Source organism: Eretmochelys imbricata, chromosome 6 (genome assembly GCF_965152235.1).
Source record: "Eretmochelys imbricata isolate rEreImb1 chromosome 6, rEreImb1.hap1, whole genome shotgun sequence".
NCBI classification, from domain to species: Eukaryota; Metazoa; Chordata; order Testudines; family Cheloniidae; genus Eretmochelys; species Eretmochelys imbricata.
In genome coordinates this window covers 99,997,880-100,024,686 of record NC_135577.1, presented here as the reverse complement: position 1 = coordinate 100,024,686, position 26,807 = coordinate 99,997,880, and the positions used below count along the sequence as shown (strand labels likewise).

General features: G+C 39.9%; 1 protein-coding gene across 3 annotated transcripts in view; it reads left to right on the top strand.

Moving 5' to 3' along the window:
* The window catches only part of EML5 (EMAP like 5), a 284,671-nt gene that overhangs the window by 65,346 nt on the left and 192,518 nt on the right, over positions 1 to 26,807 (top strand). For all 3 annotated transcript variants that reach the window (XM_077819239.1, XM_077819240.1, XM_077819241.1), the window contains exons 5-6: positions 2,914 to 3,099; positions 20,644 to 20,779. In XM_077819239.1, the coding sequence (XP_077675365.1) occupies positions 2,914 to 3,099; positions 20,644 to 20,779 (322 nt within the window). The remainder of the gene's footprint in view (positions 1 to 2,913; positions 3,100 to 20,643; positions 20,780 to 26,807) is intronic.

Genomic DNA, 26,807 nt, shown 5'->3' with positions numbered 1-26,807 from the left:
ATCTACATCTCTGGATAGACTTCATATTGACTAGGTATTTGACTGGAGAATGCAAATTGTTATATTATTAAATGGAATTGCCTAAATCAATTGAAATGACAAGATTCTTTGGAATTACTTTCCTCATATATGCTATTCTCTGCTCTCATATTGTTTGTGGGTGCCTGATCTGTACAATGACTGTACTGTTATTTCTCAGGTAATACAGTATGTGAATCTCTGTACTGCTATAATTAACCAATCAGAGTTCAAGTGCAGGGATTTGCATAATCAGTGTATGGTTATTTCTCAATAACTACTGGAAATATGAAAATCTTTTTTTAGGTAACTGCTACAATCCTTCTACTAATGGCCTTTATTCAGAATTTTTAACAGGTTGTGAGCAAGAAAAACGATGATTAAGAGTCTAAATTAGTATAAAGAGCTACAGGGAAAATGATGGATCATCTCTTGAGACAGTTTGTGTTACCTGTTTGCGGTGAATGAAGTAAAATGCTACATGACATTCAGCACAGGGTTACAAAATTGGCACAGCAGTTCCTGAGCACTCTACTGCATATTTATGTGCATAGAAAAAGAAAGCAGGATTTTTCAGTAAAATACAAGGTGAGGCAGCCTGTATGGCCACTGCTCTGCATTCCATACCAGGAAAAAGAAGGATAGAGCAAGAGAGTGAGCCAATAGTATATCCTATAACTCCAGCTCTGAGGATACTGTATTTGCAGACCTAGTACCTGCCAAGACCTTTGGTTACGGAGTGGTCAATAAGTACTAGAGCTAGGTAAATAACTTATTTTTCAGTTTGCTAGTAATTCCAAAAAAAGCAGGAGGTTGGTTTGGTCCAAATCCAAAAATTGTGAAACATTTTGGCAGATCAATTAAAATCTATTTCAGTCAAAGAAACATGTAGTTTGACCCAAAATATTTTGTTTCAGGCATTTTAAAAGGGCTGGATTCACAAAAAGAGAAGGGGAAAGGAGGTGGGTGTTGTATAATGGAAGATGTAGTCCAGCTGAAGAACTCATCCCATAGAGGAAGTTAAGGTTCAAATAACAATGTTAACAACATTACACTTAGTTTGTATGTATTAACATTGCTAATATTCCCTTAACAGTTATGCTGGTTGACGGGTTTTGTGTTCACATTTTTAATCATAACATATTTCCTAATATTTCAAATGGCTAAAGAGGGACACTGCACTGTTCAGGTTTGGCCTTTCTGCCCCTTCATAGACAGGCAGAGGGATGGCCAGGCCAAACCTGAGTGGCGATGCAACTCCATATGCCAGATCACAATGCCACTCAGTTTGGCTATCCTCTCAAATGGGGGGCTCATGGCAAACTAAATATAGGAAATGTTCTGCTTCAACTGGGATAAGGGACTTTGAGGGAAAAAGTGGTACAGTCCTGTGAAACTCAGAACTGAGAGATCTGCATACAATATCACTTTAATGAAAATGTGTGCACTCCAGTTTCCTTGTTTTTTCCCTAAAGACAGAAAAAAACCCCAAAGCATAGGGCAACTAACTTCTACTGATAGTTCTCCAGGTGTCCTTTTAAAAATTATTTCAATTTATCTAAATGCTCCCTTCCAGAGCTCTGTCTGCATTACTACAAAATATATATATATTTTTTAAAAAAATCTGTAGCATAGACCAATTGGCCCAATGGCTGAATTTAAAAATCTTCACATATCTAACTTGAAATTAAAACTCTCCCAGCACTTGTCCCTATTCACATAAACACCTTTCACTCCCCCTCCCAAACAAATCCAAACATATCAAGTTGTGGTAATGCACAGAAACTGAAAATTTCTTTCTGTAATCTCCTCTTAACTGACATGTAGTGTGTGCTTTCTCTTTCATTCACACTTTTCAGTAAAAGAAATCGTCATTATTTATTGGCTTACTACTTGAGTTGAGATCTATTGTGATGTTAACTAACATAGCCAAAGAAACATCCTCCTAGAAAAGAGTAATTTTGCAGTTTAGAGGGCTTCAGATGTTCAAGTAATGACTGCACTTCCTATTTTCCATGTTGAATAACATGAATCTTGCATATACCTGCTTGTGCTGAAACATGCAAATCATAGCTCTAGCTCCTGAACATCACACTTCTACTGTTGGTCTGAAAAGATGTCACTAAAGCACAAAGGATATTTTCTGTATTGCATAATGAAAAAAATCAGATAATTTCATTATGAAACAACTCTTTTAAATAATTACAAAAACAGCAATAATATTGAACCTAACACTGAAAGTTTGGTCAGTAAAGACATTTGAACTTTATTTTAAAACTGATACCAGGAAACTCTTTCACACAAAAGATCACAAATATATGAATGTAGTATGCTTATTGGAAGTAAAACACTTTGGTTAGCTGAAAAACAATTGCTACAGGTGGCACTCTGGAGAACCAGAGTAATGAAAAGAATACAATACTTTGAGTCTCTTGGCTCTAGTATATTTCTCTCTCACTCACTCTCAGATATGCATGCACTACATCAGGGATCGGCAACCTTTGGCACGCAGCCCGCTAGGGTAATTCCACTGGCAGGCCAGGCCGGTTTGTTTACCTGCCACGTCGACAGGTTCGGCCGATCGCAGCTCCCGCTGTCCGCGGTTTGCCGCTCTATGCCAAAGGGGTCTGTGGAATGCGCAGCCAGCACATCCCTTGGCCTGCGTCGCTTCCCTCAGCCCCCATTGGCCTGGATTGGTGAACCGCGGCCAGTGGGAGCTGTGATTGGCCAAACCTGCGGACGCGGCAGGTAAACAAACCTGCCCGGCCCACCAGGGGGCTTACCCTGGCGGGCTGCATGCCAAAGGTTGCCGATCCCTGCATTAGATTGTTTGCAAAATTGACAGGACTTTGGCAAAATAAATACCATTTTTATACCATATGTTTTATCTATCAGTTCTGGAGCTTGTGTGGCAATTCGTTGACACCAAAGCGTGGTGTTTTTGGCAAGACTGGTGATCTCCAAACTATACTCTGTCTAGCCTGTGCAAGAGATGAAGTGACACATTCTGGTGCACTTAATGGAGATATATATGTATGGAAAGGAATTAATCTCATACGGACAATACAAGGAGCACATGCTGTAAGTATATTTATGTTATAATTCAGATTGTTTGAACAATGCACAGCTTTGGAAGTTGATTCGTGTGTAATGAATAGCTCAAAGAAGCTTTTTGAAATATTATTGTTGAGATTATTTTTTATTTTCAACCAAAATATTTAAATCTAAATCTGAAGAGGTTTTTTTTTGCCTTTACATAATTTTTCTGTATCCTTCCCATATCACTCTAGACCGTATGCTTATGTGGAGGAGACAAGTGGAGAAAAAACTCAATAATCCTGAATTTAATTTCTACATGCAGAGCTGTCTTTGTCTCTTTTTTTCCTCCAGGTGTTGTAACTAGTGTGTGTGACAATACAAGGCAAGGTTCAACATTTTAAGATTTCTCATCTGCTATTCACAAATAAAGCCATTAATTTTTCTGACATTTTTAATCTAAGAGAAATTTACTTGGTCACACTATTAGGAGTATATCAAGTGGACTTTCTAAAACAATTCCTTATGTTTGAAGGTGGATTTTAATTATGGACAGTGGTGTACCTTACAGATAATATTAAAACTCAGTGTGTTATGAACAAATTGATCCAATGAGACACAGAATGGGAAGAGAAGAAACTTTTAATTTTCTTACTGCAGTGGAGCGGCAGCTCTACAATAGTTAAGTTGAAGACCAGCTTTCAGTTTATAGCTTGACTGTCATAAGCGCGCCAAAATCTGTACAGTTACTGGGATGCTTTCAAATTTTCTCCCTTGTGTGGGTGCGGGGTTTGGTCAGTGAGCCAAATTTGGAGCTATTGGTTCCTGAGATACGGCCCCATGTGGGGAAAAAGACTTTTCTTAACGTTAACATATTCTGGAGTGAATTTTTGCTCACAGATAGAGATCAAACTAGGGGGAAGAGGTCATCACGCAAGTATCTCAAATGCTTGAGAGTTACCCCAATGGAGTACATGCATCTACTAGCCCTGTGGGGAAAATCAAATTAAAACATTATTAGTTAAAGACTTCTCTTGCAGTGCGCAAGATGAATTACACTGAGTATATGCAGAGAAAGAGGTTATCTGGAAAACTACCTCTATATCATAGGATCTTGTGACTCTGATGTTATGTAATGGTTATTGGCTCTGAGTACCACCCGTGGCACTATGAATTCAAATCCAATCCAGAGCAGAAAGCAGAAATAAAAAAGGAGGCATCTTGTTCCGGTCTCCCTCTGTCAAAGGGTTTTTTTTTTTTTTTTTATTGTGGGAAAATGTCATCTGAATACATCAGAAGGCACTTAAACTGTTTATTGAAAAGAAAATAAATTACACAAGCAAATGTTTGCTGGGAGGAGAGGGTGATATTGCATTAATTTAGATGGAATATAGGTGCCCAAAGATGTTAACATAATCCAGTTGCTGTCCAACGTTAAACAGTGTTAAGCAAGGTTCAGGGTTTGGTATACAGAGACCTTAGCCTGCTTAGTATTATGGCAAATACCATTAAAAACCTTTTATTAAAAGGTAGTAAAAAGGTAAAATGGTTAAAGCATTTGAAATGTTGTTAAAATGAAAGCCTTACTTTACATTTCTTGTTCCCTTTCCCTTTAGTTGGAGAGAGGTTTGAAAGGAAAAAAACCCTTGTTTAACAGTGTTCAGTGGTAATAACTTTCCTTTTCGGGTAAAGAGAAGAAGTTAGTTGAGATTGGCTAGATCTGTTATGGCTGCTTCTGTTACAGTTCAATCCTGTTTCATCTTCAGTGGTATTTGGGATGCAGCTGAGGGTGGTAGAAGTGATGATGTCATCTGGCTTCCACTCTGGTCTGGTCAGGCCATCCCTCAGGATCAGGACAAAAAAGGTCTGGTCCCAGGAGACAGTAGGGGTGGCAGTCATGATGGTGAAGCTTGCTCCAATAGCTTTTATTCTTCTTGGTTTTTCTCTGAAGGCTCTTTCTTTAAAGATCCAAAAAGGGACTGATGGGTGAAATAGCCGATCCCCTCATTAATTTGTCCACCAATTAGGCCTAATATACAACACTCCAATTATGGTTAATTTCCAGTTCCATATCTTCTGTTTTTACCAAGTATGATTTAAATGTTTTCCTTGAGTTATATCAGTAGGCCTTTCTGTTTGGATTTACTCTGATTTTATTGTAGCTGTTCCCATCAACATTTGTTGTTATAGGTTATTGTGATATCTTATGAACATACACTCACTTTTAACAGTAGAATTTATAATTAGGGTAAATTTGTAGATCAAATTATCACAACAGTGATTGGGATGGAAGAGTAGGGGAGGGGAGTTTGGGGGCATGCACTAAGAATACACTGCTGACACTGGGATAAGGAATTGAGAATGGGCATGCTTAATGCATATCACAGCCTCCGCAGCACTGGGTTTGGGGGATGAGTGCACCCACTGACATGAATCGAGCAGTTCACACGTATCAAAGCTATTGTTTCAGGCTATATTTATCTCCATCGGGTGTTCTTTCAGCTGAGAACATCTCACTGAAGTGGATGGGTCACTTAACACCTCTCCGAATTAATAAATTTTTAAAGGAAGGTAATGTAATTAATGTAAAATCAACTTGAGTTTATTTAAAATAGATCCTGTCAAACTAACTTGATATCTTTTTTTTTTTTATGAGACTACAAGCTTGGTTGATAAAGGTAATAGGGTTGTCATAATAGACTTCTGTACAGCATTTGACTTGGTACCTCATGACATATTGATTAAAAAAATTAGAACGATGTAAAATTAACATGACATATTAAATGGATTAAAAACTCCCTAAGCGATAGGACTCAAAATGTAATTGTAAGTGGGGAATCATCATGAAGCAGGTGGGTTTCTAGTGAGATACCACAGGGATCACTGTTGGCTCTGTGCTATTTAACATTTTTGTCAGTGATGTGGAAGAAAACCCTAAAATCATCACTGATAAAGTTTGCAGACAACACAAAAATTGGGGGAGTGTTAAATAATAAAGAGTGCAGGTCACTGATTTAGAGCAATCTGGATTGCTTGGTAAACTGGGCACAAGCAAACAATGTGTTTTTAATATGGCTAGAAGTAAATGAATACATCTAGGAACAAAAAATGTAGGCCACACTTACAGGATGGGGATTCTATCTTGGGAAGCAGCAACTCTGAAAAAGATTTGGGAGTCACGCTGGCTAATCAACTGAACATTAGTTCCTAGTGTAATGCTGAGGCCAAAAGAGCTGATGCAATCTTGGGATGCATAAATAGGGGAATCTCAAGTAGAAGAGAAGAGGTTATTTTACCTCTTTATTTGGCACTGGTGCAACCGCTGCTGGAATACTGTGTCCAGTTCTAGTGCCCACAATTCAAGAATTATGTTGATAAATTGGAGAGTTCAGAGAAGAGCAACAAGAATGTTAAAGGATTAGAAAATGTGCATTGTGATAGACTGAAAGAGCTCGCTCTATTTAGCTTAACAAAGAGAAGGTTCAGGGGTAACTTGATTACAGTCTATATGTACATATACATACATTAGAAAACATGCATTGTAGTGATAGACTCAAAGAGCTCACTCTATTTAACTTATCACTACAACACATGTTTTCTAATGTATGTATATGGAGAACAAATATTTAATGGTGGGCTCTACAGTTTAGCAAAGAAAGGTACACCATGATCCAATGGCTGGAAGTTGAAGTCAGGCAAATTCAGACAGGAAATAAGGCATAAATTTTGTCAGTGAGGGTAATTAACCAGTGGGAAAATTTACTAAGGGTGATGGTGGATCACTGACCATTTTAAAATCAAGATTTGGAATTTTTTTTTGGTTTAGACAATTCATATTGATTGGTTAATCCTCCTACTTACAGTCCTGGCCCAAGGATCTCTGCTCTGCCCTGCCAGGACCACAGCCTTCCCTGCCCCTTACCCCTGCAGGGATCAAGTGTCACTGGCCCCGCAGCCCTGAAGGTAGCCCTCTGCAGGCCTGCTGTCATGACCCCATTCTCACACCTGTGACAGCAGGGCTGCAGAGGGTTTCCTGTGCTGGCACAGGGCTGGTGACACCTGGTTCTTGCAAGCGCAAGGTGCGGGGAAGGGTGTTGTCCTGTGGGGCCTTCGTAATCCCAGCTAGTGAGGGAGCAAGACCATGGCAGCAGGGCCACAGAAAATTTTGTCCTGCGAGAGAGCCAATGACACCCAATCCCTGCAGGTGCAGGGGGGAGGCTGCACTCACGCTAACTGTTTCCCGTGGATTTTTTTCATTCTTTTGTGTGTGTCAACTGAAATAGATGTTTACTGACTTCTATTGATTTTTTCTTTTTTACAAAATAGAATCCTGCCAAGCCTAACTATATAAAAGCTAGGTATTTTGATTACCTAGCCACAGTAGCATATCAGCTACAAACCTAGGTGAGAACAAAGTGCCTAAGTAGCCACTAACTCTACCAACAAACATTTCTTTTTCTGTTTTGAAAAGATAGGAAATTAATTGGCAAAAAACTAAGTTAACACAGAGTTAAGGTTGCCTGGTGACCCCTCATGACCTTCCAAAACGTCAAGTTCAGCAGAACTCAAACCTCTGACAACCAGGAAATACCGAGTTAAGGTAAATGCCTTCTGTGCAAGGTGCCCCAGACCATCTATAATGCAGATACTTGCACTCTGCCTTTCAATGTAATGGACAGGCACTTCTTTGTACCTGCACTATGCTCAAACACTGATCCTACTCCTCTGACAGAATATCACACTTTTTACAACCCCTTCACACTTGCACCCAGGATGCCATCTTTTCCCTACCAGTCATTAAATCCAGAGACAGCTCTTATAAGCCACCTCTCTACTGACAGTACTCATGGCAAGAAGACCCCATGCCCTGCTACTGACACAACTTACACAATTCTGTATTAAATGTTGCAGACTGGAACCTCAAGGTAAACATGTACCTATTTCCTTTGATTGCACACGTGGAGAGTCTCAGACCCAGTTTTCTTCATATCACAGTCATAGCTCTGACACACTCCTCAAATTACTCCCCAGGTCTCCTCATATCACAAACACACCTATGCCAACTTGCCCCATCTACTGACTCCAACGTTCAATACAGCTGCACCTAAAACACTGAAAGCAGCTGGAATATACACAGGTGAGGGAGTGAGAGAACCTGGATTTGTGCAGGAAATGGCCTAACTTCATTATCATGCACATTGTGTAAAGAGTTGTCACTTTGGATGGGCTATCACCAGCAGGAGAGTGAATTTGTGTGGGGGGTGGAGGGTGAGAAAACCTGGATTTGTGCTGGAAATGGCCTAACCTGTTGCTCACTTTAGATAAGCTATTACCAGCAGGACAGTGGGGTGGGAGGAGGTATTGTTTCATATTCTCTGTGTATATATAAAGTCTGCTGCAGTTTCCACGGTATGCATCTGATGAAGTGAGCTGTAGCTCACGAAAGCTCATGCTCAGATAAATTGGTTAGTCTCTAAGGTGCCACAAGGACTCCTTTTCTTTTTAGATGATTCCCAGTGTCTCTTGCCAGCTCCGGGGAGGCAGGGGCAGAGCTAAGGTTGCATGGGCATTTACGTTAACTTTGTATTTCCTGGTTTTGCCGAACTTGATTTTTGGAAGGGCATGAACTGTCTGTCACTAGGCAACTTTAACTCTGCATTAACTAAGTTTTTTTCCATTTAATATACCAATACCTGCAGTCTGGGTAACATGCAAGAAGAATTGAAAAGTCTCACTGATGAAAAGAAATTAGATATAGTTGGCGTTACTGAAACTTGGTGGAATGATTTGCATGACTGGAATGTTAAAATCACTGGTTAGAACGTGTTCAGGAAGGATAGAATAGGAAAAAGGGGAGGGTGGAATTGGGTGGCATCTGACATTAAAGATCCATTACCTTCTTTTAGAATTAGTGCTAACTCAGAAATGCAGAACTTGAATGCATGTGAAGCAAAGCGCTAATTATAAAGCCCAGCAGGGGGTACTAGCGATGCATGTTACAACCACCAAATCAAACCAGAGAACAGGATCAATTACTCCAACACCTACCTTTAATGTATAGAAAGTAAACATGTGATGTTATGGGTGGGGACTTCCATTTGGCAAACATATTATGGAGGTTTAATGCAGCCAATGGTAAAACATAATTAGCTTCTAAAAATATGGGTGATGGATTTTCTAACAAAAGGTATTGCACCCTACATGAGATAATTCTATTTTGGATTTTGTATGATGGATAAAATGAATTAATAATTATACTAGAAGCTGGTGGTTGCTCAGGGAACAGTGATCATAAGCTGATTACGTTTAATATGGCATTTTTACCAGAATGCTTACCTAAATGTGCCACGCTTCTTAGTGTGATAGAACAGGCAAAAGTCTTTTGTTGCTGCCCATGATGACAATTTTTCTTCTGTGAAATCGTTGGAGTCATAACCCTACAAACTGTGGTGGCTATTGAAGTTGCCAACATAGATGGCGGGGTGGCTTGCAGGTGGCCACACTGTAGAAGGCCAGTTCATTAATGGGAGTTTACAGACATTCACTACAGTCAAGTCTCTGACCTTGATGGTGATGGAATTAAGGGACATGTTTGGGAGGATCTGAGTAGTGTTCTTCAAGTCATCTTTGACATGGGTTGACTGCTGAGACAAGGATGTATCCATTGATCTCTCTGGTGGCTTTCTCGCTCGATGTGTGTTTCCTGCAGAGCAAAGATGTCAATTTCATCTGATTGTAGGATCTTTGTGAGGTAGTCGCATTTTGCGCTGGATAAACCCTCAATGTTTAACTGCATTATATGCAGTGAAGGGTTGGCATCTGGTTTGACTTAGAAGGGGCTGTTTTTAGAAGGGGATTTTCTGGCTAGGAGGCCTTTTTCAAGAATTTCTGTCACCAATTTTACATTAGTTGTGCTTACTCCTGTAGCAGGTTTCAGAGTAACAGCCGTGTTAGTCTGTATTTGCAAAAAGAAAAGGAGTACTTGTGGCACCTTAGAGACTAACCAATTTATTTGAGCATAAGCTTTCGTGAGCTACAGCTCACTTCATCGGATGCATACTGTGGAAACTGGTTATCATCCCTCCCCCCTATGCTATATGCCTGACCTTTTCTTTGTCGCAGGATGATAATGGCAACTTTGTCATCAGAGACTCTACACATGTGAAATCAAAGGAAATAAGTACACATGTACTTTGAGGTTCCAGTCTTGATGACTGTCCCAACAGACTACACAGACCCATTGTGATATAGGTCAGTCTCCAAATCCCACTATTTTGCTCCATCCTGAAGCCTCAGTGTGGAACTTTCGGAAAGCAGTATAATAGAGAAATCTGTGATGTGGATCCCTCTGACCCCTGCCAATTATCGTCACTTGGTTAGCCTTAACAGCTGTCAAAGTCAGTATTCCCAGGGGATACAGAAAGGCTTTCACTCCCTGCTGGACACTAGAGTGAAGAACTCCTTTGGCAGTATACGGCAAATGGACAACCAGATAGAGCAAAAGCTTTGTTCGATTCTTTGGACTCGTCAAGAATGCAAAGATAGTGCGACACTTTGGAGGCCCTTGACCTCACAAAGTCAAGTTGAAAGGTCTGGTATCTCCTCCATGCCCTTGGTGGAGTGACGCCTGCAATCTATAAATCTCCGCAGGTGAGCCCAGATGCCATAGCGTGGCAACTAATTGCCAACTCAATTGACAAAAGCACCATAAAGTCAGTAAAGAACTCTATAGTGCCCTCAATTGATGCCAAACATTTTCCCAATTTTCTGTGCCCAATTTAGTGGAGGAGGTGGACAGTGGCCTCACTCAAATAAAGACTGGAAAAGCAGCCGGTCTTGATGGCATATTCCCTGTGGTCCTAAAGCATTTGGGCCAAATAATGAGAAAATGGCTAGCTGCTCTCTCTACCAACATCCACTCCTCAGGGAGAATAGCAAAAGAATGGAAAGGAACAAAAATTATAGCTGTTCTCAAACCAGGAAAAGAGGCAGCTAATGCAAAAAGTTATTGACCTATAGCGCTTCTTAGTGGCTGCTATAAGCTATTGGAGCAGCTTCTGCTTTGCAGAATGAAGCCATTAGTGGAGGAACTGGTCCCCCAAAGAACAAGCTGGTTTCATAATAGGCAGAAACTGTAGTAACCAAGTTGTTGTGTTGACCAGCTATAGAGAAGCTGGCTACAAATGGCAACTTAAAACAGCAACAATATTTATCAATCTTAATTCCACATACAATACAGTATGGCAGAAAGGACTTCTAACGAAGCTTGCAATAGCCATGTTCTGTTGCCCTAGAATTAGGCTCATCATTGAAAATTCACGGTGTATCTTGGTGATGCTATCAGCAGCCTGCAAAGACTGAACAACAGACTCCTGCAAGGGTCCGTTTTAGTTCTAGCACTTTTCAACTATCTATCAGCAATTATTCCACCAACATCCTCCCACAAGTTCATGTACTTGGATGACATGGCGCTGGCTTCTCAGACTTCCTCATTTGAAACCGCAGAAAAGGTTCTAGAACAGGACCTACAAACACTAGAAACCTATTTCAGGGCATGTTGGTTAAAGCCAAATGCCTCAAAAGCAGGGGTCTCAGCTTTTCATCTGAATAATACCCAGGCCAAGAAGACATTAAACATCAATTTCTGTGGGTCATCATTGATACATGGTCATAATCCAAGGTACCGGTGATAACGCTGGACCGCATGCTCAGCTTCCATCTCCACCTTGAACCAACCAAAAGGAAAACAAAGACCAGGGTCAACATCATACAGAAGATTTCAGGAACATCTTGGGGAAGCGACACCTGCACACTCTGAACATGGACACTAGCCCTAATCCATTCCATAGTGGAACAGTGTGCACCAGTTTTGGAATAGAAGTCCACACACCATTTTAGTGGATACTGAAATTAACAAAGCTCTTTGCATAATTAGTGGCACCCTCATATCAATACCAGTTCCATGGCTATTGGTACTGGCTAACGTTGTGCCAGCAAATCTCCGAGAGGCTGTGACAGTTAAGGAAGATCATAGCAAATATCACACTACCGGTCCTCCATGATCTGGAGCACCACCCTCACCACCAGCTAAAATCAAGAAAACCCTTCTGGTCTTGTGCCACAGCCCTCTTTGTGGAAGATAAGGACATTTGCAGAAGATGGTCTGAAGTCTAGGTGGCTACCGACATACCAAACAAAATCTAATTGATGACCCAACTGTGGAAGTGCCAGGCTTCTCCTTCCCACAGTGCATACGGATAGCTCTAAACCATATCCACATCTAACATGAAAGATGAGCATACTAACTCCATGGATAGAAAGTGAGGAAATCGCTGAACTGCAACTGTGGCGTGGTACAAGCTGTCGGACACATCACGAACGATTGCCCAATCTATATTCATGCTGGAGGCGTCACAGCCATTCACATAGCTACCCCTTGTGCTCTCGTCTGGATAAGAGACCTTAAGATCCAACTGTAGTCACGCTGTTTCTTTCACTGTTCCACTGTTGCCATATGAAAGAAGATGATTTAACATGGCAAACAGAGGACAATCGCAACCAAAAATATATATGCCTGGTGCTTCAAAGGGGCTAATTTCCCAATGCTCAAGAAAATTGAGTGACATTGTTTGGGAGAAAAAAATTAGACTGAAAATTGGGACTATTTAAAGAAGAATATATAAGATGATCAAAAATCCATGATTCTACAATGAAGGAGGATGACAACTTTGGCTAAAAGCCCATCCTATTTCAGTGAAGTTAAGGCACCAATTGAAAATTAAAAAGCGTTATATAAAATAGAAAAATGGGCAAATAGGTAGCAATTGATAAGAATTAGAAGTTATGAAGTACAGAAAATTGATAAGGGAAGCTAAAGACATCAGGGAAAATCCAAGGCTGGCAGGGCTAAAGACAAGAAGAAGGATTTTAAAAAATGTATCAGGAACAAAAGAAATTCTAGCAATGGTATGGGCCCATTACTAGATGGAGATGGTAAAACTGTTAATAATGAAGCAGAAAAGGCAGAAGTGTTCAGTAAATATTTCTGTTCTGTATGTGTGAAGAAGCAAGATGATAAATTTATTATTTGAGGATATTAAAGTACTTTCCAGGCTATTACTAACTGAGGAGGATGTTAGACAACATCAACTAGGGATAAACATTTTAAAATCAGCAGGCCCAGATAACTTGCACCCAAGAGTCCTAAAAGAGTTGTCTGAAGAGATCTCTGGACCAATCATAAGATTTATTAAAAATTAGAATATTGGGGAAATTTTAAAAGACTAGAAGAGAGTGTTGTGCCAATATTCAAAAAGAACAAGCTGAATAACCAGGATAACTACAGGCTGGTAAACCTGACCTCGATCCTGGGCAAAATACTGGAAAAAGTTGATATGTGATTCAGGTCATAAGAAATACAGTGTAGGAATACAATTAATGCTAGTCAACATGGTTTTATGGAAAATAGGTCTTTTAAACAAACTTGATTTCAATTTTTTATACAGGTAACTTGAGATATATAGATATCCATATATATATATATATATATATATATATATATATATATATATATATACACACACACTTAGACTTTTGTAAGGTGTTTGACTCAGTACCATGTGAACCTTGATTTAAAAATTAGTATTATATAATATCAGTAGAGCACCTGTTAAAATGATTAAGAACAGATCTAACTAAAAGATCTCAAAAAACAGTTGTCAATGGGGAATCATTTTTGAATGGAGGTGTTTCTAGTGGAGTTATGCAAGGAGTGGTACTATGCCTGATGCTATTCAATATTTTCATCGATAATCTGGAAGTAAACATAAAATCACTACATCATTTACAAATTATAACAGGAAAAACTGGTGAAATGATAAATAATGGAGAAGATAGGGAAATCATACAAAGTAATCTGGATCATTGGTAAGCTTTGCCTATTCAAACAAAATATGCTTTATTATAGCCAAATGCAAAGTTATACATCTAGAAACAAGGAATGCAGGCCATGCCTATAGAATGGGGGACTCTAGCTTGGAAAGCAGTGACTTTGAAAATGATTTAGGGGTTCTAATGCATGAGTAACTGAAAATAAGCTCTCAAGAAGCTAGGAAGAGAACTGCAGCGGGCTGAGAATGGATGAGCAGGAAGGAATGTAACAGCAGGTGGGGGTTGGAGAGTTAAATTTATTTGGAGCAGGAGCGGAAAGGGTGGGTAAGAGATGGAACTGACCAGGAGTTTGAGAGGGAAGGCATCAGCAGGAGGGGCAAAGAGCTGAATGGGGAAAGAAGACAAAGAGATATACAAACACACATTGGTAGCACTTCAGGAGCTTAGTCATAGATGGTGGATCTGATACAGGAAAATTAATACTAAAGCCATTAACCAAAAAAACTTATCAAAGCACACTACTGTGTCATTAGAAAGACTAGGCTATAGAAAGTTCTTAGTTGCAGTGTTTTATGGATAGTAATTGAGAAATGATCTATGAATTTCAAACCCTTTATACGTTCATATTAATGTGTAATAAACTATATGATATATTATTTAAAACAAAAATATCACTCTGTATTTTAAAGACTATTGCATACTATGGTTGAACTTTGCACAGTAAGTTCAGATGCTTTCTCAATAGCTGAATAATTTATTTTGGGATATGCTTTCAGAGGTGAATATTAAAGTTGTGTGGACTGATGCCAGAGGCTGAGGTTAAATAACAGGCACCCAAGCATCATGCATCCATGGTGGTACGCTGAGCTTTAATTAAGTATAGATGGAAACAGTAATTTAAATGAATGTTTTAAAGCTGGTCTTGTTGGCCAACACAGTTTGTCACCCAGAGTTTTGTTCCTATTGGACTGGCTAATTATGAATTCAATCAACACTGATTTATATCAATCAACACTGATTTATATCAATCAACACTACATTTATAGTGTAAATATATAGGAAAATGCTTAATTATTTTTAGATTTCTATAGTGAAATACACTCCTTTCATATGTCATGGAACACATTTCCACAATATAATAAAACTTTGAGAGAATTTTTTTATTCTTTCAAGGCAGAAGTTAACAATGACATTCCCTAGAAAAAATACTCACTGTCCTCACCAACTTCCATTCATAAAAATGTTTTAGAAAAGAGATTGGCTTTGTACTAGCCTGAAGGTGAACCAATTTGGGCTTTGCTGGGCAAGTAAAGGGAGTGAATTCCAGAGTCAATGGCCTTCCAATGGGAATTTGCTTCCCCGAGACTGCTGCGGGGGGGACAGTTACCTCAGGTGTTATAGCTGATGTCGACTTGTGCAGGACATAAGTGGGAGGGAGAGGCAATATCTCATACAGTCAAGACTGAATCCCCACTCTGTTACTCCAAGTGCAGGAAGTGGGGCCCCACAAGGATTTTAAAAATTAATACTTGCCACTTCAGGCTTGTATTAAACTCCCAAGGTTACAGCTTTTCTCTGACCTTGGCTTGGTAAATGCTGCCACCGCCCAAATGAAAAAAAAAAAAAAAAACACCCTTTGAACACAAGAGTGCACTTGGGAATTCCTCCCTGAGGGGTACCCTCAAGCCCTTTCCTCCCCACTCCGGGGAAGAGCTGAGAAAGGAAACAAAGGAAATTAGCTGTGGCTATCAGCTAATCAAACAACATGCACAAACCCCTTAGGACACCAATCCTGTTCTTAAAACAGGTAAATTTTATTAAAAACAAAAAGGAAAACAATCCATCTGGAACTTAGGCATTTTGCTAGAGTTTAAAAGAAACAATTACAAAAATTAAGCCCCTGAAATAGCTTTCTTGAGGGTTCAGCTTAAAGGTTACAAGCAAATAAAAGACCTGGGGTTAGCACAGAGGAGATCCACAAGCCTTGAAAAATAAACAGAAATAAACTTGATCGAGTCTAGCTAAACATTCTGATCTACTTACACATTTGGAGGTTCAGATAAGTAGTTCTAGGTATAATCTGATATTTATGATCATACCTGGCTTAAAGCTGCTTACAGCATTGCTGCTCTGTCCCTCCAGCCTCTTTCCCAAATTTAAAAGTTCTAGCCTTCCCATTTACTCTTTTGGTCAGATACCCCCCTCCTTTTCTTTTACCTGTGGGCTTGTTAACCCTTTACAGGTAAAGCAAGCCGAGAACAGACACCAAGAGGGATTTTACAGATAACTGGCTGGCTGGGTGTTCATAAATGGGGGCTATCTCCCCCCATTCATTTATCACATATGTTTTTATAGATCAGTCAGTGTCTATGCTGTGAATTGTACCTGCATGTGAAAAGGGAAGCCACTGCTGTTCTTGGGGAACTGGTGTAATATGTTTAGTTTTCCAGTACAACTTAATAGGTGGGCAGTTGCATCTTGCACATGCTTTCCACATGATCTTTCAAGCATAGCCCTAATTAGAGCTAATCCAAAGTAGAAATTGCATAGGCAGGACTATTATGGTGAATAAGGTGGTGCAAGGGAGTCACAAGTAGGTTTTAGAACCATTTCTATGCTTTGGTTGTTTTTAAATGTTCATCTGGTGTTACTTTTGTTTGCTTGTAACTTAGTGTTTAAAATATATTTTAAAAAATAGAGATAAGGTAAAAATTTAAAGGCTCTTAAGTGACTTAGGAGCAATACATATTTGAAAATGGAATTAAATGGAATCTAAATTCCTAAGTGACTGAGTCACTTTTGAAAATGATTTTTGGATCAATAAAATCGAAGCTCCTGGCCAAAAAAAAAAAAAAAATCAGGATTAGGTACAATATATTAGGCAGCTGTGTTGTATTTATCTTTATTTCAATATTAGTTATACCAGTCATGCCTTTTTCATAGAAGATTAGGGTTGGAAGAGACCTCAGGAGGTCATCCAGTCCAACCCCCCTGCTCAAAGCAGGACCAACACCAACTAAATCATCCCAGCCAGGGCTTCGTCAAGACGGGCCTTAAAAGCCTCTAAGGATGGAGATTCCACCACCTCCCTCGGTAACCCATTCCAGTGCTTCACCACCCTCCTAGTGAAATAGTGTTTCCTAATATCCAACCTAGACCTCCCCCACTGCAACTTGAGACCATTGCTCCTTGTTCTGTCATCTGCTACCACTAAGAACAGCTGAGCTCCATCCTTTTTGGAACCCCCTTCAGGTAGTTGAAGGCTGTTATCAAATCCCCCCTCACTCTTCTCTTCTGCAGACTAAACAAGCCCAGTTCCTCAGCCTCTCCTCGTAAGTCATGTGCTCCAGCCCCCTGATCATTTTTGTTGCCCTCCACTGGATTCTCTCCAATCTGTCCACATCCTTTCTGTAGTGGGGCCCAAAACTGGACACAATACTCCAGATGTGGCCTCACCAGTGCTGAATAGAGGGAATAATAACTTCCCTCAATCTGCTGGCAGTGCTCCTACTAATGCAGATCTATATTAGATAAATATATTTTTAGGCAAAATGTCAAACATTGCTTGACAAATGTAAAACATCATTGGGATGATTTAACTGGGAATTGGTCCTGCTTCGAGCAGGGGGTTGGACTAGATGACCTTCAGGGGTCCCTTCCAACCCTGATATTCTATATTCTAATTAACTGAAGGAGTCGACTAATGGCAACTAAAGCCCTGATCCAAACTCCAGTAAAGGCAGTGGAAGTCTTTCCATTGATATTTGCAGAGGTTAGAGGGAGTCCTAAGGCAAAAGGATGTGAAACTAAACTCTTTTTAGGTATAAGAAGCAGCAGCATTATGATCATCAGCATCAGGATGAAAGTAATATTTCAGCAATTCTCTCTACCTACTGAATATCAGCAAACACATTAATTCTACTGTTTTTTGAGTTAGGTAGGTAGTAAATGGCAAAAAATCCCATTCAATCAAATCGAAGTGATAAATAATGACTGACTCATCAGTTCTACAGAATGATCTGGATCTCATGATAAACTGGGCTCACTTGAACAACATGTATTTTAGTGCAGCCAAATTCAGGGTCAGATACCTAAGATTATCCATACTTACAGTCCTGTGCAGCTGTGCCACTGTAGCACTTAGTGAAGATGTTACCTGCACTGGCGGGAGAGCTTCTCCCATTGGCATAGGTACTCACCTCCCTGAGAGGCAGTAGCTGTGTTGATGGGAGAAGCCTTCCCATTGACATAATGCTGTCTATACCAGGAGTTCAGTCGGTATAACTGCGTCATTCCTGAGCTCAACCAGAAGGTAAACAGTGGTGTCCCCAGGGGTCTCCTCTGGAACCAGTCCTATTCAACTTATTCATAAATGATCTGGAAAAAGGGGTAAACAGTGAAGTGGCAAAATTTGCAGATGATACAAAATTACAAAAGATAGTTAAGACCCAGGCAGATTGCGAAGAGCTACAAAAGGATCTCTCAAAACTGGGTGACTGGGCAACAAAATGGCAGATGAAATTTAATGTTGGTAAATGCAAAGTAGTGCACATTGGAAAGCATAATCCCAACTATACATATAAAATGATGGGGTCTAAATTAGCTGTTACTAAAGAAAGAGATCTTGGAGTCATTGTGGATAGTTCTCTGAAAACATCCACTCAATGTGCAATGGCAGTCAAAAAAGCAAACAGAATGCTGGGAATAATTAAGAAAGGGATAAATAATAGGACAGAAAATATCATGTTGCATCTATATAAATCCATGGTACGCCCACATCTTGAATACTGTGTTCAGATGTGGTTGTCCTATCTCAAAAAAAGATATATTGGAATTGGAAAAGGTTCAGAAAAGGGCGACAAAAATGATTAGGGATATGGAACGGCTTCCGTATGAGGAGAGATTAATAAGACTGTGACTTTTCAGCTTGGAAAAGAGATGGCTAAGGGGAGATGTATTATTGAGGTCTATAAAATCATGACTGGTGTAGAAAAAGTACAGTAACTCCTCACTTAAAGTTGTCCTGGTTAACGTTGTTTCATTGTTACGTTGCTGATCAATTAGGGAACATGCTCATTTAAAGTTGTGCAGTGCTCTCTTATAACATTGTTTGGCAGCCGCCTGCTTTATCCACTGCTTGCAGGAAGAGCAGCCTGTTGCAGCTAGCTGGTGGGGGCTTGGAACCAGGGTGGACTGGCAGGCCCCCCATCAGTTCCCTTATCAGCTCCCCGCTTCCCTGAGTTCCCTGTGCATCAGCCGTCCAGCAAGCTATCAATTGCCGGCAGTTCAGAGCTGTCCCTCCCTACACTGCCATGTGCTGCTCCTGCCCTCTTTCTTGGAGCTGCTCCTGGGAGCTTCCTGCTTGCTGTGCAGGGGAGGGGAGAAGAGGGGGGCTAATGTCAGGGTGCCCCCCTACTCCTGCCACCCCGCTTACCACTTCTCCATATAGAGCAGGGCTCAGGACAGAGAGAGCTTGCTGGCCGCAGCTGCTATCTCAACTTCCTGATCTTTTTAAAGGTAATGTACTTAGAATGGTGTCAGCATACTTAAAGGGGCAATGCACATCTCTCTTTCTCTCCACACACAGGGTGTGTGTCTCTGTCTGCCATGCTGTCTCCCCTCCCTCCATTCGTGCTGCCTTGTAGAGTGTGAGGCTACATTAACAACAATGTGTTAACCCTTGAGGGCTCAGCTGAATGCTAACTCAGCATTTAGCAGTAAGGCATTCCCTGGGAAATATCCCACCCTCTTCCACCCTCTAACTTCACCACCTTAACCAAGCTTCACAATCATCATTGCTGTGTACAGTATTAAATTGTTTGTTTAAAACTTATACTGTGTGTGTGTGTGTGTGTGTGTGTGTGTGTGTGTATGGGTGATATATAATTTTTTTGTCTGGTGAAAAAAATTTCCCTGGAACCTAATCCCCACATTTACATTAATTCTTATGGGGAAATTGGATTCGCTTAACATCATTTCGCTTAAAGTCGCATTTTTCAGGAACATAACTACAACATTAAGCGAGGAGTTACTGTAGATAAGAAAGTGTGGTTTAGTATTTCTCATAACACAAGAACTAGGGGTCACCAAATGAAATTAATAGGCAGCAGGTTTAAAACAAATACAAGTAAGTATTTCTTCACACAACCTGTGGAACTCCTTGCCAGAGGATGTTGTGAAAGCCAAGACCATAACAGGGTTCAAAAAAGAACTAGATAAATTCATAGAGGATAGGTCCATCAATAGCTATTAGCCAGGATGTGCAGGAAAGGTGTCCCTAGCCTCTGTTTTCCCTAGCTGGGAATGAGTGACAGGGGATGGATCATTTGATGATTACCTGTTCTGTTCATTCCCTCTGGGGCATTTCGCACTGGCCACTGTCAGAAGACAGGATACTGGGCTAGATGGACATTTGGTCTGACCCAGTAGGGCTATTCTTATGTTCTTATGAAGTTCTTTCTGTACCGCTTTCAATTCCATTACAACACTGGGAGGAAATCCATAATACTAAAAATTGTTCTTTAATTATTACATGTATTCTGACTCTCTCAATTATAAAACATGTACTTGTATAATTTATGTTGCCTTCTGTGACATAACAAAAGGGAAAATATTTCCTATCACTTTGAAGAATAATTTTGCTTTGCATAATAGTAATTGTAAACTGCATATTTTTAAACTTTTTTTTCTTGTTTTTAGGCAGGAATTTTCAGCATGAATGCATGTGAGGAAGGTTTTGCCACTGGTGGCAGGGATGGCTGTGTTCGTCTATGGGATTTAAATTTTAAACCAATTACTGTGATTGATCTCAGGGAAACAGACCAGGGATATAAAGGTAAAATAGTCTTATCATTTTTGTTACACCATCAAAAAGGAAGTTCTTCATAAATTGAAAAAGTAATACCTATTTAAAAAAAGTTAATGGAAATGTTTTATAAATTTATATGTATATTAATATGAACAATTTATTTGCACTATAAGAATTAATAATTTGCACTTATATAATGGCCATTCATCTGGGGATCACTAAGCACTTCAAATATTCAATAAGACTCACAACAGTTCTGTGAAATAGTTACAGCACATAGAGCGAAAACTTTTCTTACTGCTGAGGTGCAGCCACCCTTATGTTGTAACACAGCAGCTTTTTCACGGTATGCAGTAACACTGTATAACAATGTAGGACAGGAAATGAGAAATAGTGTATTGCAGCAGAAATTGCAGAGGTCATTTTGATAGGCAGATTGCAATTAGCTGTGCTGAAATTTGGCTAACGATAATAGCACTTACGTACTCAGCACCGGTCAGGCATAACCATGAAGGTGCCATATCATATGAAATAATCTCAAGTCCTCGGTTTTATGACACATTGAAAAGGAGGCACCTCCAGCAATATATTTGTTTCTTATATTGGCCTAAGATATTGATTCAATACCAACTCATGAAAAGAGTTCAGACATGCTGAAACATACCGTCACTTTCAGCAGCACTTCTCTTGTGGGCCTCTCAGCCAATTGCTGAAGCTGCTTGTTATTTTTTACAGTCGTGCAAGATCCCAGTACATTGAAGGATGATTTGAGCTAGCCAAATATATTAGTATCAATAAATAACTGCTCTCATATACAGTAAAATAAACATACCATTTTGAACTGTAATTGACCTGGCAACTCCACTAAGATTCTGAGATATCCTAACAAGATGGGTTGCGGTCCATTTAAAATGACCTGGAGTGGACAGTCAGTTTCTCGTTACTGAGACAGTTCAAGAAAAATAACTACCACAGTTAGGGTGGCCAACTTTCTAAGTAGTGAAAACTGGACACTGAGTGCCGGAACCTCCCCTGCCCCTTGGTCTACCTCTTTCCCTTGAGGCCCCGTCCCTGCTCCTCTTCTCCTGCCTGCCCCGCCCTGCCGCTCGCTGCTTTCTCCACCACCCTGCCTCTGCCAGCTGAGCAGGGCTGTATGGGTGGAGGGGTGATTGGGCATGACATTGGCAAGACAGCCAGGCTCCAGAGGAAAGGGGTTGACTGGGGCAGGGCAGGGGAAGGAGAGCTGCGCTCCGGGGGTGGAGGGGTGAGTTAGGGCAGGATGGGGCAGGGACAGCCATGCTCCAGGGGTGGAGGTGTGAGTGGGGCAAAGAGAGACATGATTTGGGAGTGGAAGGGTGAGCGGGGCAGGGAGAGCTATGCTCGGGGCAGGACGTGGGAGCTGCTGGTACCTCTCTCTGCCGGAGCCGTTCCTGAGTACTCCTCTGTTCCTCCAAAAAAAAGAAAAGGAGTATTTGTGGCACCTTAGAGACTAACAAATTTATTTGAGCATAAGCTTTCATGAGCTACAGCTCACTTCATCGGATGCAGCTCACAACAGCTTTATGCTCAGATAAATTTGTTAGTCTCTAAGGTGCCACAAGTACTCCTTTTCTTTTTGCGGATACAGACTAACACGGCTGCTACTGTGAAACCTGTTCCTCCAGACTCCAATGGCAGCTGCTTCTCTTCCTGCCTCCCGGGGGCAGAGACCAGTTACTGCAGGTAACCGGGCTTTTCGTGTCCAGTCAGCAGTGCTAACCAGACGTTGCCAGGTCCCTTTTCAACCAGAATCCTGGCAAACGTAATCAGAGTCTCTAAGCAAGAGCCAAATGTATTCAAATCTCTGCTTTTTCCCCTACTTCCTTTCCAGGGGAAAGGCAGGTATTTGGATAATAGCTTTTTTTTTTTTTTTGGATAAGGCTTTCTTTTGCTTCTTCTTCCCTTGTTTCAATCTAGCATTCAACAAGATTAAGGGTTTCAGATATCTTAAATAAGACTAGCATCACCTGCAGAAATTACTGAAATTTCATTAGTGGAACTTTGTGAATGTGGTATTTAATGCAAAGATATTACAGCACAGATAAGGATACCTGCTCATATATCTTAAACTTTAAAAAAAAAAAAGAAAAAGGAAAAAAAAAGGAATTTACAAGTTCACAAAAAGTTTTATAATTTTTTCTTTCATTCGCCATTACTCTTATCCATAGGTTGAAAGGGCTACCACTGTTTGAAATGATTGCCAAGATTAACTCTTGCTATAGACTTTGAAAGTCTAATCAGCTAATATCCTGATACCTCTATCTAAAAGAAGACCATTTTATATCTTTCTACCTGTTCTCTTTCTAACTCTAACAATTCCTTCATTAATTTGTTCACTCCTTCTCTATCTAGTGCTTTTAAAACATGTTGTTTAATTATTTCTGATACCCACTTTATGTTATGGGATATGCCTCCAGGAATATTTGCTTCAAAATATTGTTTAGTTTTTTTTTAAGTATTACTTATTATTACATCCTATAATAATGTATTAAGTTCTCATTTAAAGCCCGATCTGGGTTCCAAGTAATGTCTTTATTATTAGATTTTCACCTTTGAGTTAGAAAGAGGTAATCTAATTTTAAGTATATTTGGTAAGAATTAATGAAAAAAGTATGGTTGTTCTCTTCTGTGTTTCCATCTCCAAGCCTTTGTTAACCCATTATTTCTAATTTGATCTTAAGATATGTTCCAGTGCTCTGAGTTAGATTTTAAGTAGAGCTGTGTATTATTGAATCAATTTTAACATTAAAATTTTCTACTATTATCTCTCCTTTTGAAAACGCAACTAATATTCAAAATAATATGACAATTGTCTCTGAATTTCAGTTATCACTATTTTCCCTTCTAAAAAACCTCTTATTAGAAAATATCTTCCCTCTTTTTCTCCCAGTGATTTCTCTAATTCAAGTGTTATTTTCATCTTTAACAAAATTACACATCTTTCTATTTTAGAAAAAGAAAAACGTAAGTAGTGCAGTAGTGACTTCTGTATTGAGGTCGCCAAACACTTCTTGTTGTCAATTGTCTCTTGTTAAATTTAAAAAAAAAATTTTGGGGGGGAGGGAATTGAGAAAAAACTGTTTGGCCGTTTTTAAGAATTAGGTTAGTGGCAAAGCTATATTTTAAAAATGTTAGAAAAATTTCTGTTTTTGAACAACTATAGCACATCTGTGATTTGCAACAAAGGCAAAATCTTGACATTTGGCAGAGTTGCATCTTGCTGGTAAAAATCTGTCCAGGATTTGGAAGAATTATAATCTGCAAAAAGTCACCATTTGTACATGCTCAGTAGAATTTACCAGTTTACCCCATAATTTTCTGAATGTTCCAACTGCACTGCATTTGCTCCCAGGCTTCACTGAGCTTTCTATATTGTTCTGAGGCAGCCACACAGACCTGAACTTCTGGATGGATCCTGCTGCAGGCCTTTTTGCTCCTGCTTTCCCTCATTAAAAGTCACTTTCACCTCGAGGAAAGTGCATTGGGTTGGACACTAGGAGACAGTGAATATAAGTCTCACCACTCCTATTGAGAAGTTTTAATAATTCTGTGCTCTTCAAAGCCCTTATTATTGAGGGTTTTTCATTCCCTCATCCAATTCATTTGGATGTTCAAAAGCAGAATTAAGTATTTCTGCCACTTTTCATTTCCAACATTCTTAAAATTGTTGTTTTGCTGCTGTTTAGTCTCTAAGGTGCTTTAGTGTACAATAGCGGGGGTGTAAATTTTACTTTGCACCAGCATGTTGCACACTAACTGGCCCATGTGGACCCTACTGGTATGCACTAAAAGTTCCCTACTGTGCGATAATGTTACTGTTTGAAACAGGACTACGTTAACACACACTGAAGAACTTCTGGTGTGCTAGGATCAACATGGGCCAGGCCAATTAGTATGGGCAACGTTGGTGTGCATTACAATTTATACCTCAGCTGGTGCAGACTAAGTTACTGTGTAGACAAGCCCTACTTCATCAAGTGTACCAAGATGATTGTGTTGTCAACTTTCACCTTTTTTATCTGGCTAAAACTCTTATCTTCCACAAGCATCTGACTATTCCCAAAGGCTAATTTAAAGATATCCTACTTCACAAAATGACTCTTTGGTTATATTACACAGCACCATTTAAAAAAAACCCAAGTATTTAATTTCCACCTCAAATATAATTTTTTGTCTCTTACCTATAAAAATGAGTTATTGGTAGAATTTCTCTGTAAGCATGATGTTTTTATCTTTGTTTCCATCTGAATATTCAACTCTAATATTGAATAATGGGGAGATTTTTTCCAATTGACATCAGATAATCTCGTATTTGTTAGCTTATTGTATACAACAAAGAAGTTTTATTTTTAAATTCAAAGAGTGGTTTACCAACAACACAACTAACCACCAAAAACACTTTTAAGAGCTTTCCAGGGGTGGGTGTTAGACAGATTTCCCCTAGTTTGTTCTTCGCTGTTTTTCCTTGTCATTTCCAAAATAGTAGCTGTAATAACAACAGAAGCTATTGAGCCCAATTATATTCTCTGTGTTGGGAAAATATGTGGGAGGAGCCCTTGGGTGAGGTTGGAAAACTCCACAATATTCCATTTGTGGAATTTCCTCTAGATATTTTTATTAAGTTGGAGGGTGGGGGCCTCTCTCCCACTTATCTTCCTCTCTCAACTTGCCTCCTGGAAGAAGCAGGCCATCTAGACCTGAGTCCTGAGCATCCCCTAAAGAGAACTCCATGCAGAGGGTACATAGTTTATTTTTTGTGTGCTTGCATATGTCCATTTCACTTTAGGTGTGTGCATGCCAGTGCACCGCAGTTAGAGAACTTTTTTTCTCAGAGCACTACCTGTTGGGATAGTGCCTGCACCCTCTGCACACTCATGCTGCTAACTAAGGGTATAAAGGGGAAAATCCCTTTCAGTTCCTTTTTACTGTTCATAGTTGGTAATGGGAGAATGTGTGTGCTTGTCACACTTTTCCCCTTCTCTTAGAGAAATTGTTTCTAGTTTCTATTGTACATAGTTTGTTAGTTGATTATAGTGATAGCTTATGGTACTTGTTTTAGAAATTTGTCTAGTTTTTTTTATTTATATATATATAATATTCTTCAGGCTTAAAGCTCAGTACAGGAGTGTGTCTAAATCCCCAGGATTTAAACTCTATTCTGACTGTAACATACCTATACCAGTTATCAACCCTCATTCCAGATGTTTAAAGTGTTTAGGAGAGGGTGATGTAAGGCAGAAGTGCCCTCTCTGTAAAGGGTTTAAGACCAGGGCCAAGAAGTTGAGGTAAGTTCATTTTCACCATATCCTGACAGAGGCAGCTTTGCACCCTCACTCGGAACCCAGCCTCTTGGTACATGGCGGTTCACATTCTACTCTATCTCAAAGTGCACTGTTGGACTTGGAGGGATCCCTCATCAAAGGGAACCAGACAGAAGGCATTCTCCTTCTTTGGTACTGTGTAAATACCAGAAGATGGATACTTTGAATGCCCCTAGCCAGAAGAAGCCCAATTCCTTTTTGAGAGCCAGGTCACTGACAGAGACTCGCAGAAAAAAGTCTGGTACTGAGTTTAGAAATAAGCCAGCCCTAGCTAAACATTCCCCAGTGTCACATTTGTTGTTTACCAATGCCAAGTTGTTGCTTCTGGAACCATTTTCAGTACCATTGAGACTGACTCTATTGCCGGGACCTTTAACAGCTTTGATTTCATCTGAGGTACACACTATGCTCTTGGTACAACAACACCTGAGACCTATGTTGCAGTCAGGGACCTTCTTTCCCTCTCAGTTTTAGATTCATTGCTGCTGTGGGAGGAGTTTCATTAGTATCCCATTACAGAAGGACTAGAGCCTCTCCTGGTTCCTCTTCATACAAATCAAAATCTTGGTACCATCATTCTTATAGGAGCAGGTCCAGGGACAGGATGTCTTGCAGCTGGTCCCTGGTACCATATCAGGTCCAACAGTGGTATTTTTGGAAATTCTTGAGGGGTTCCTCTGGACTCTAGGTCCTCA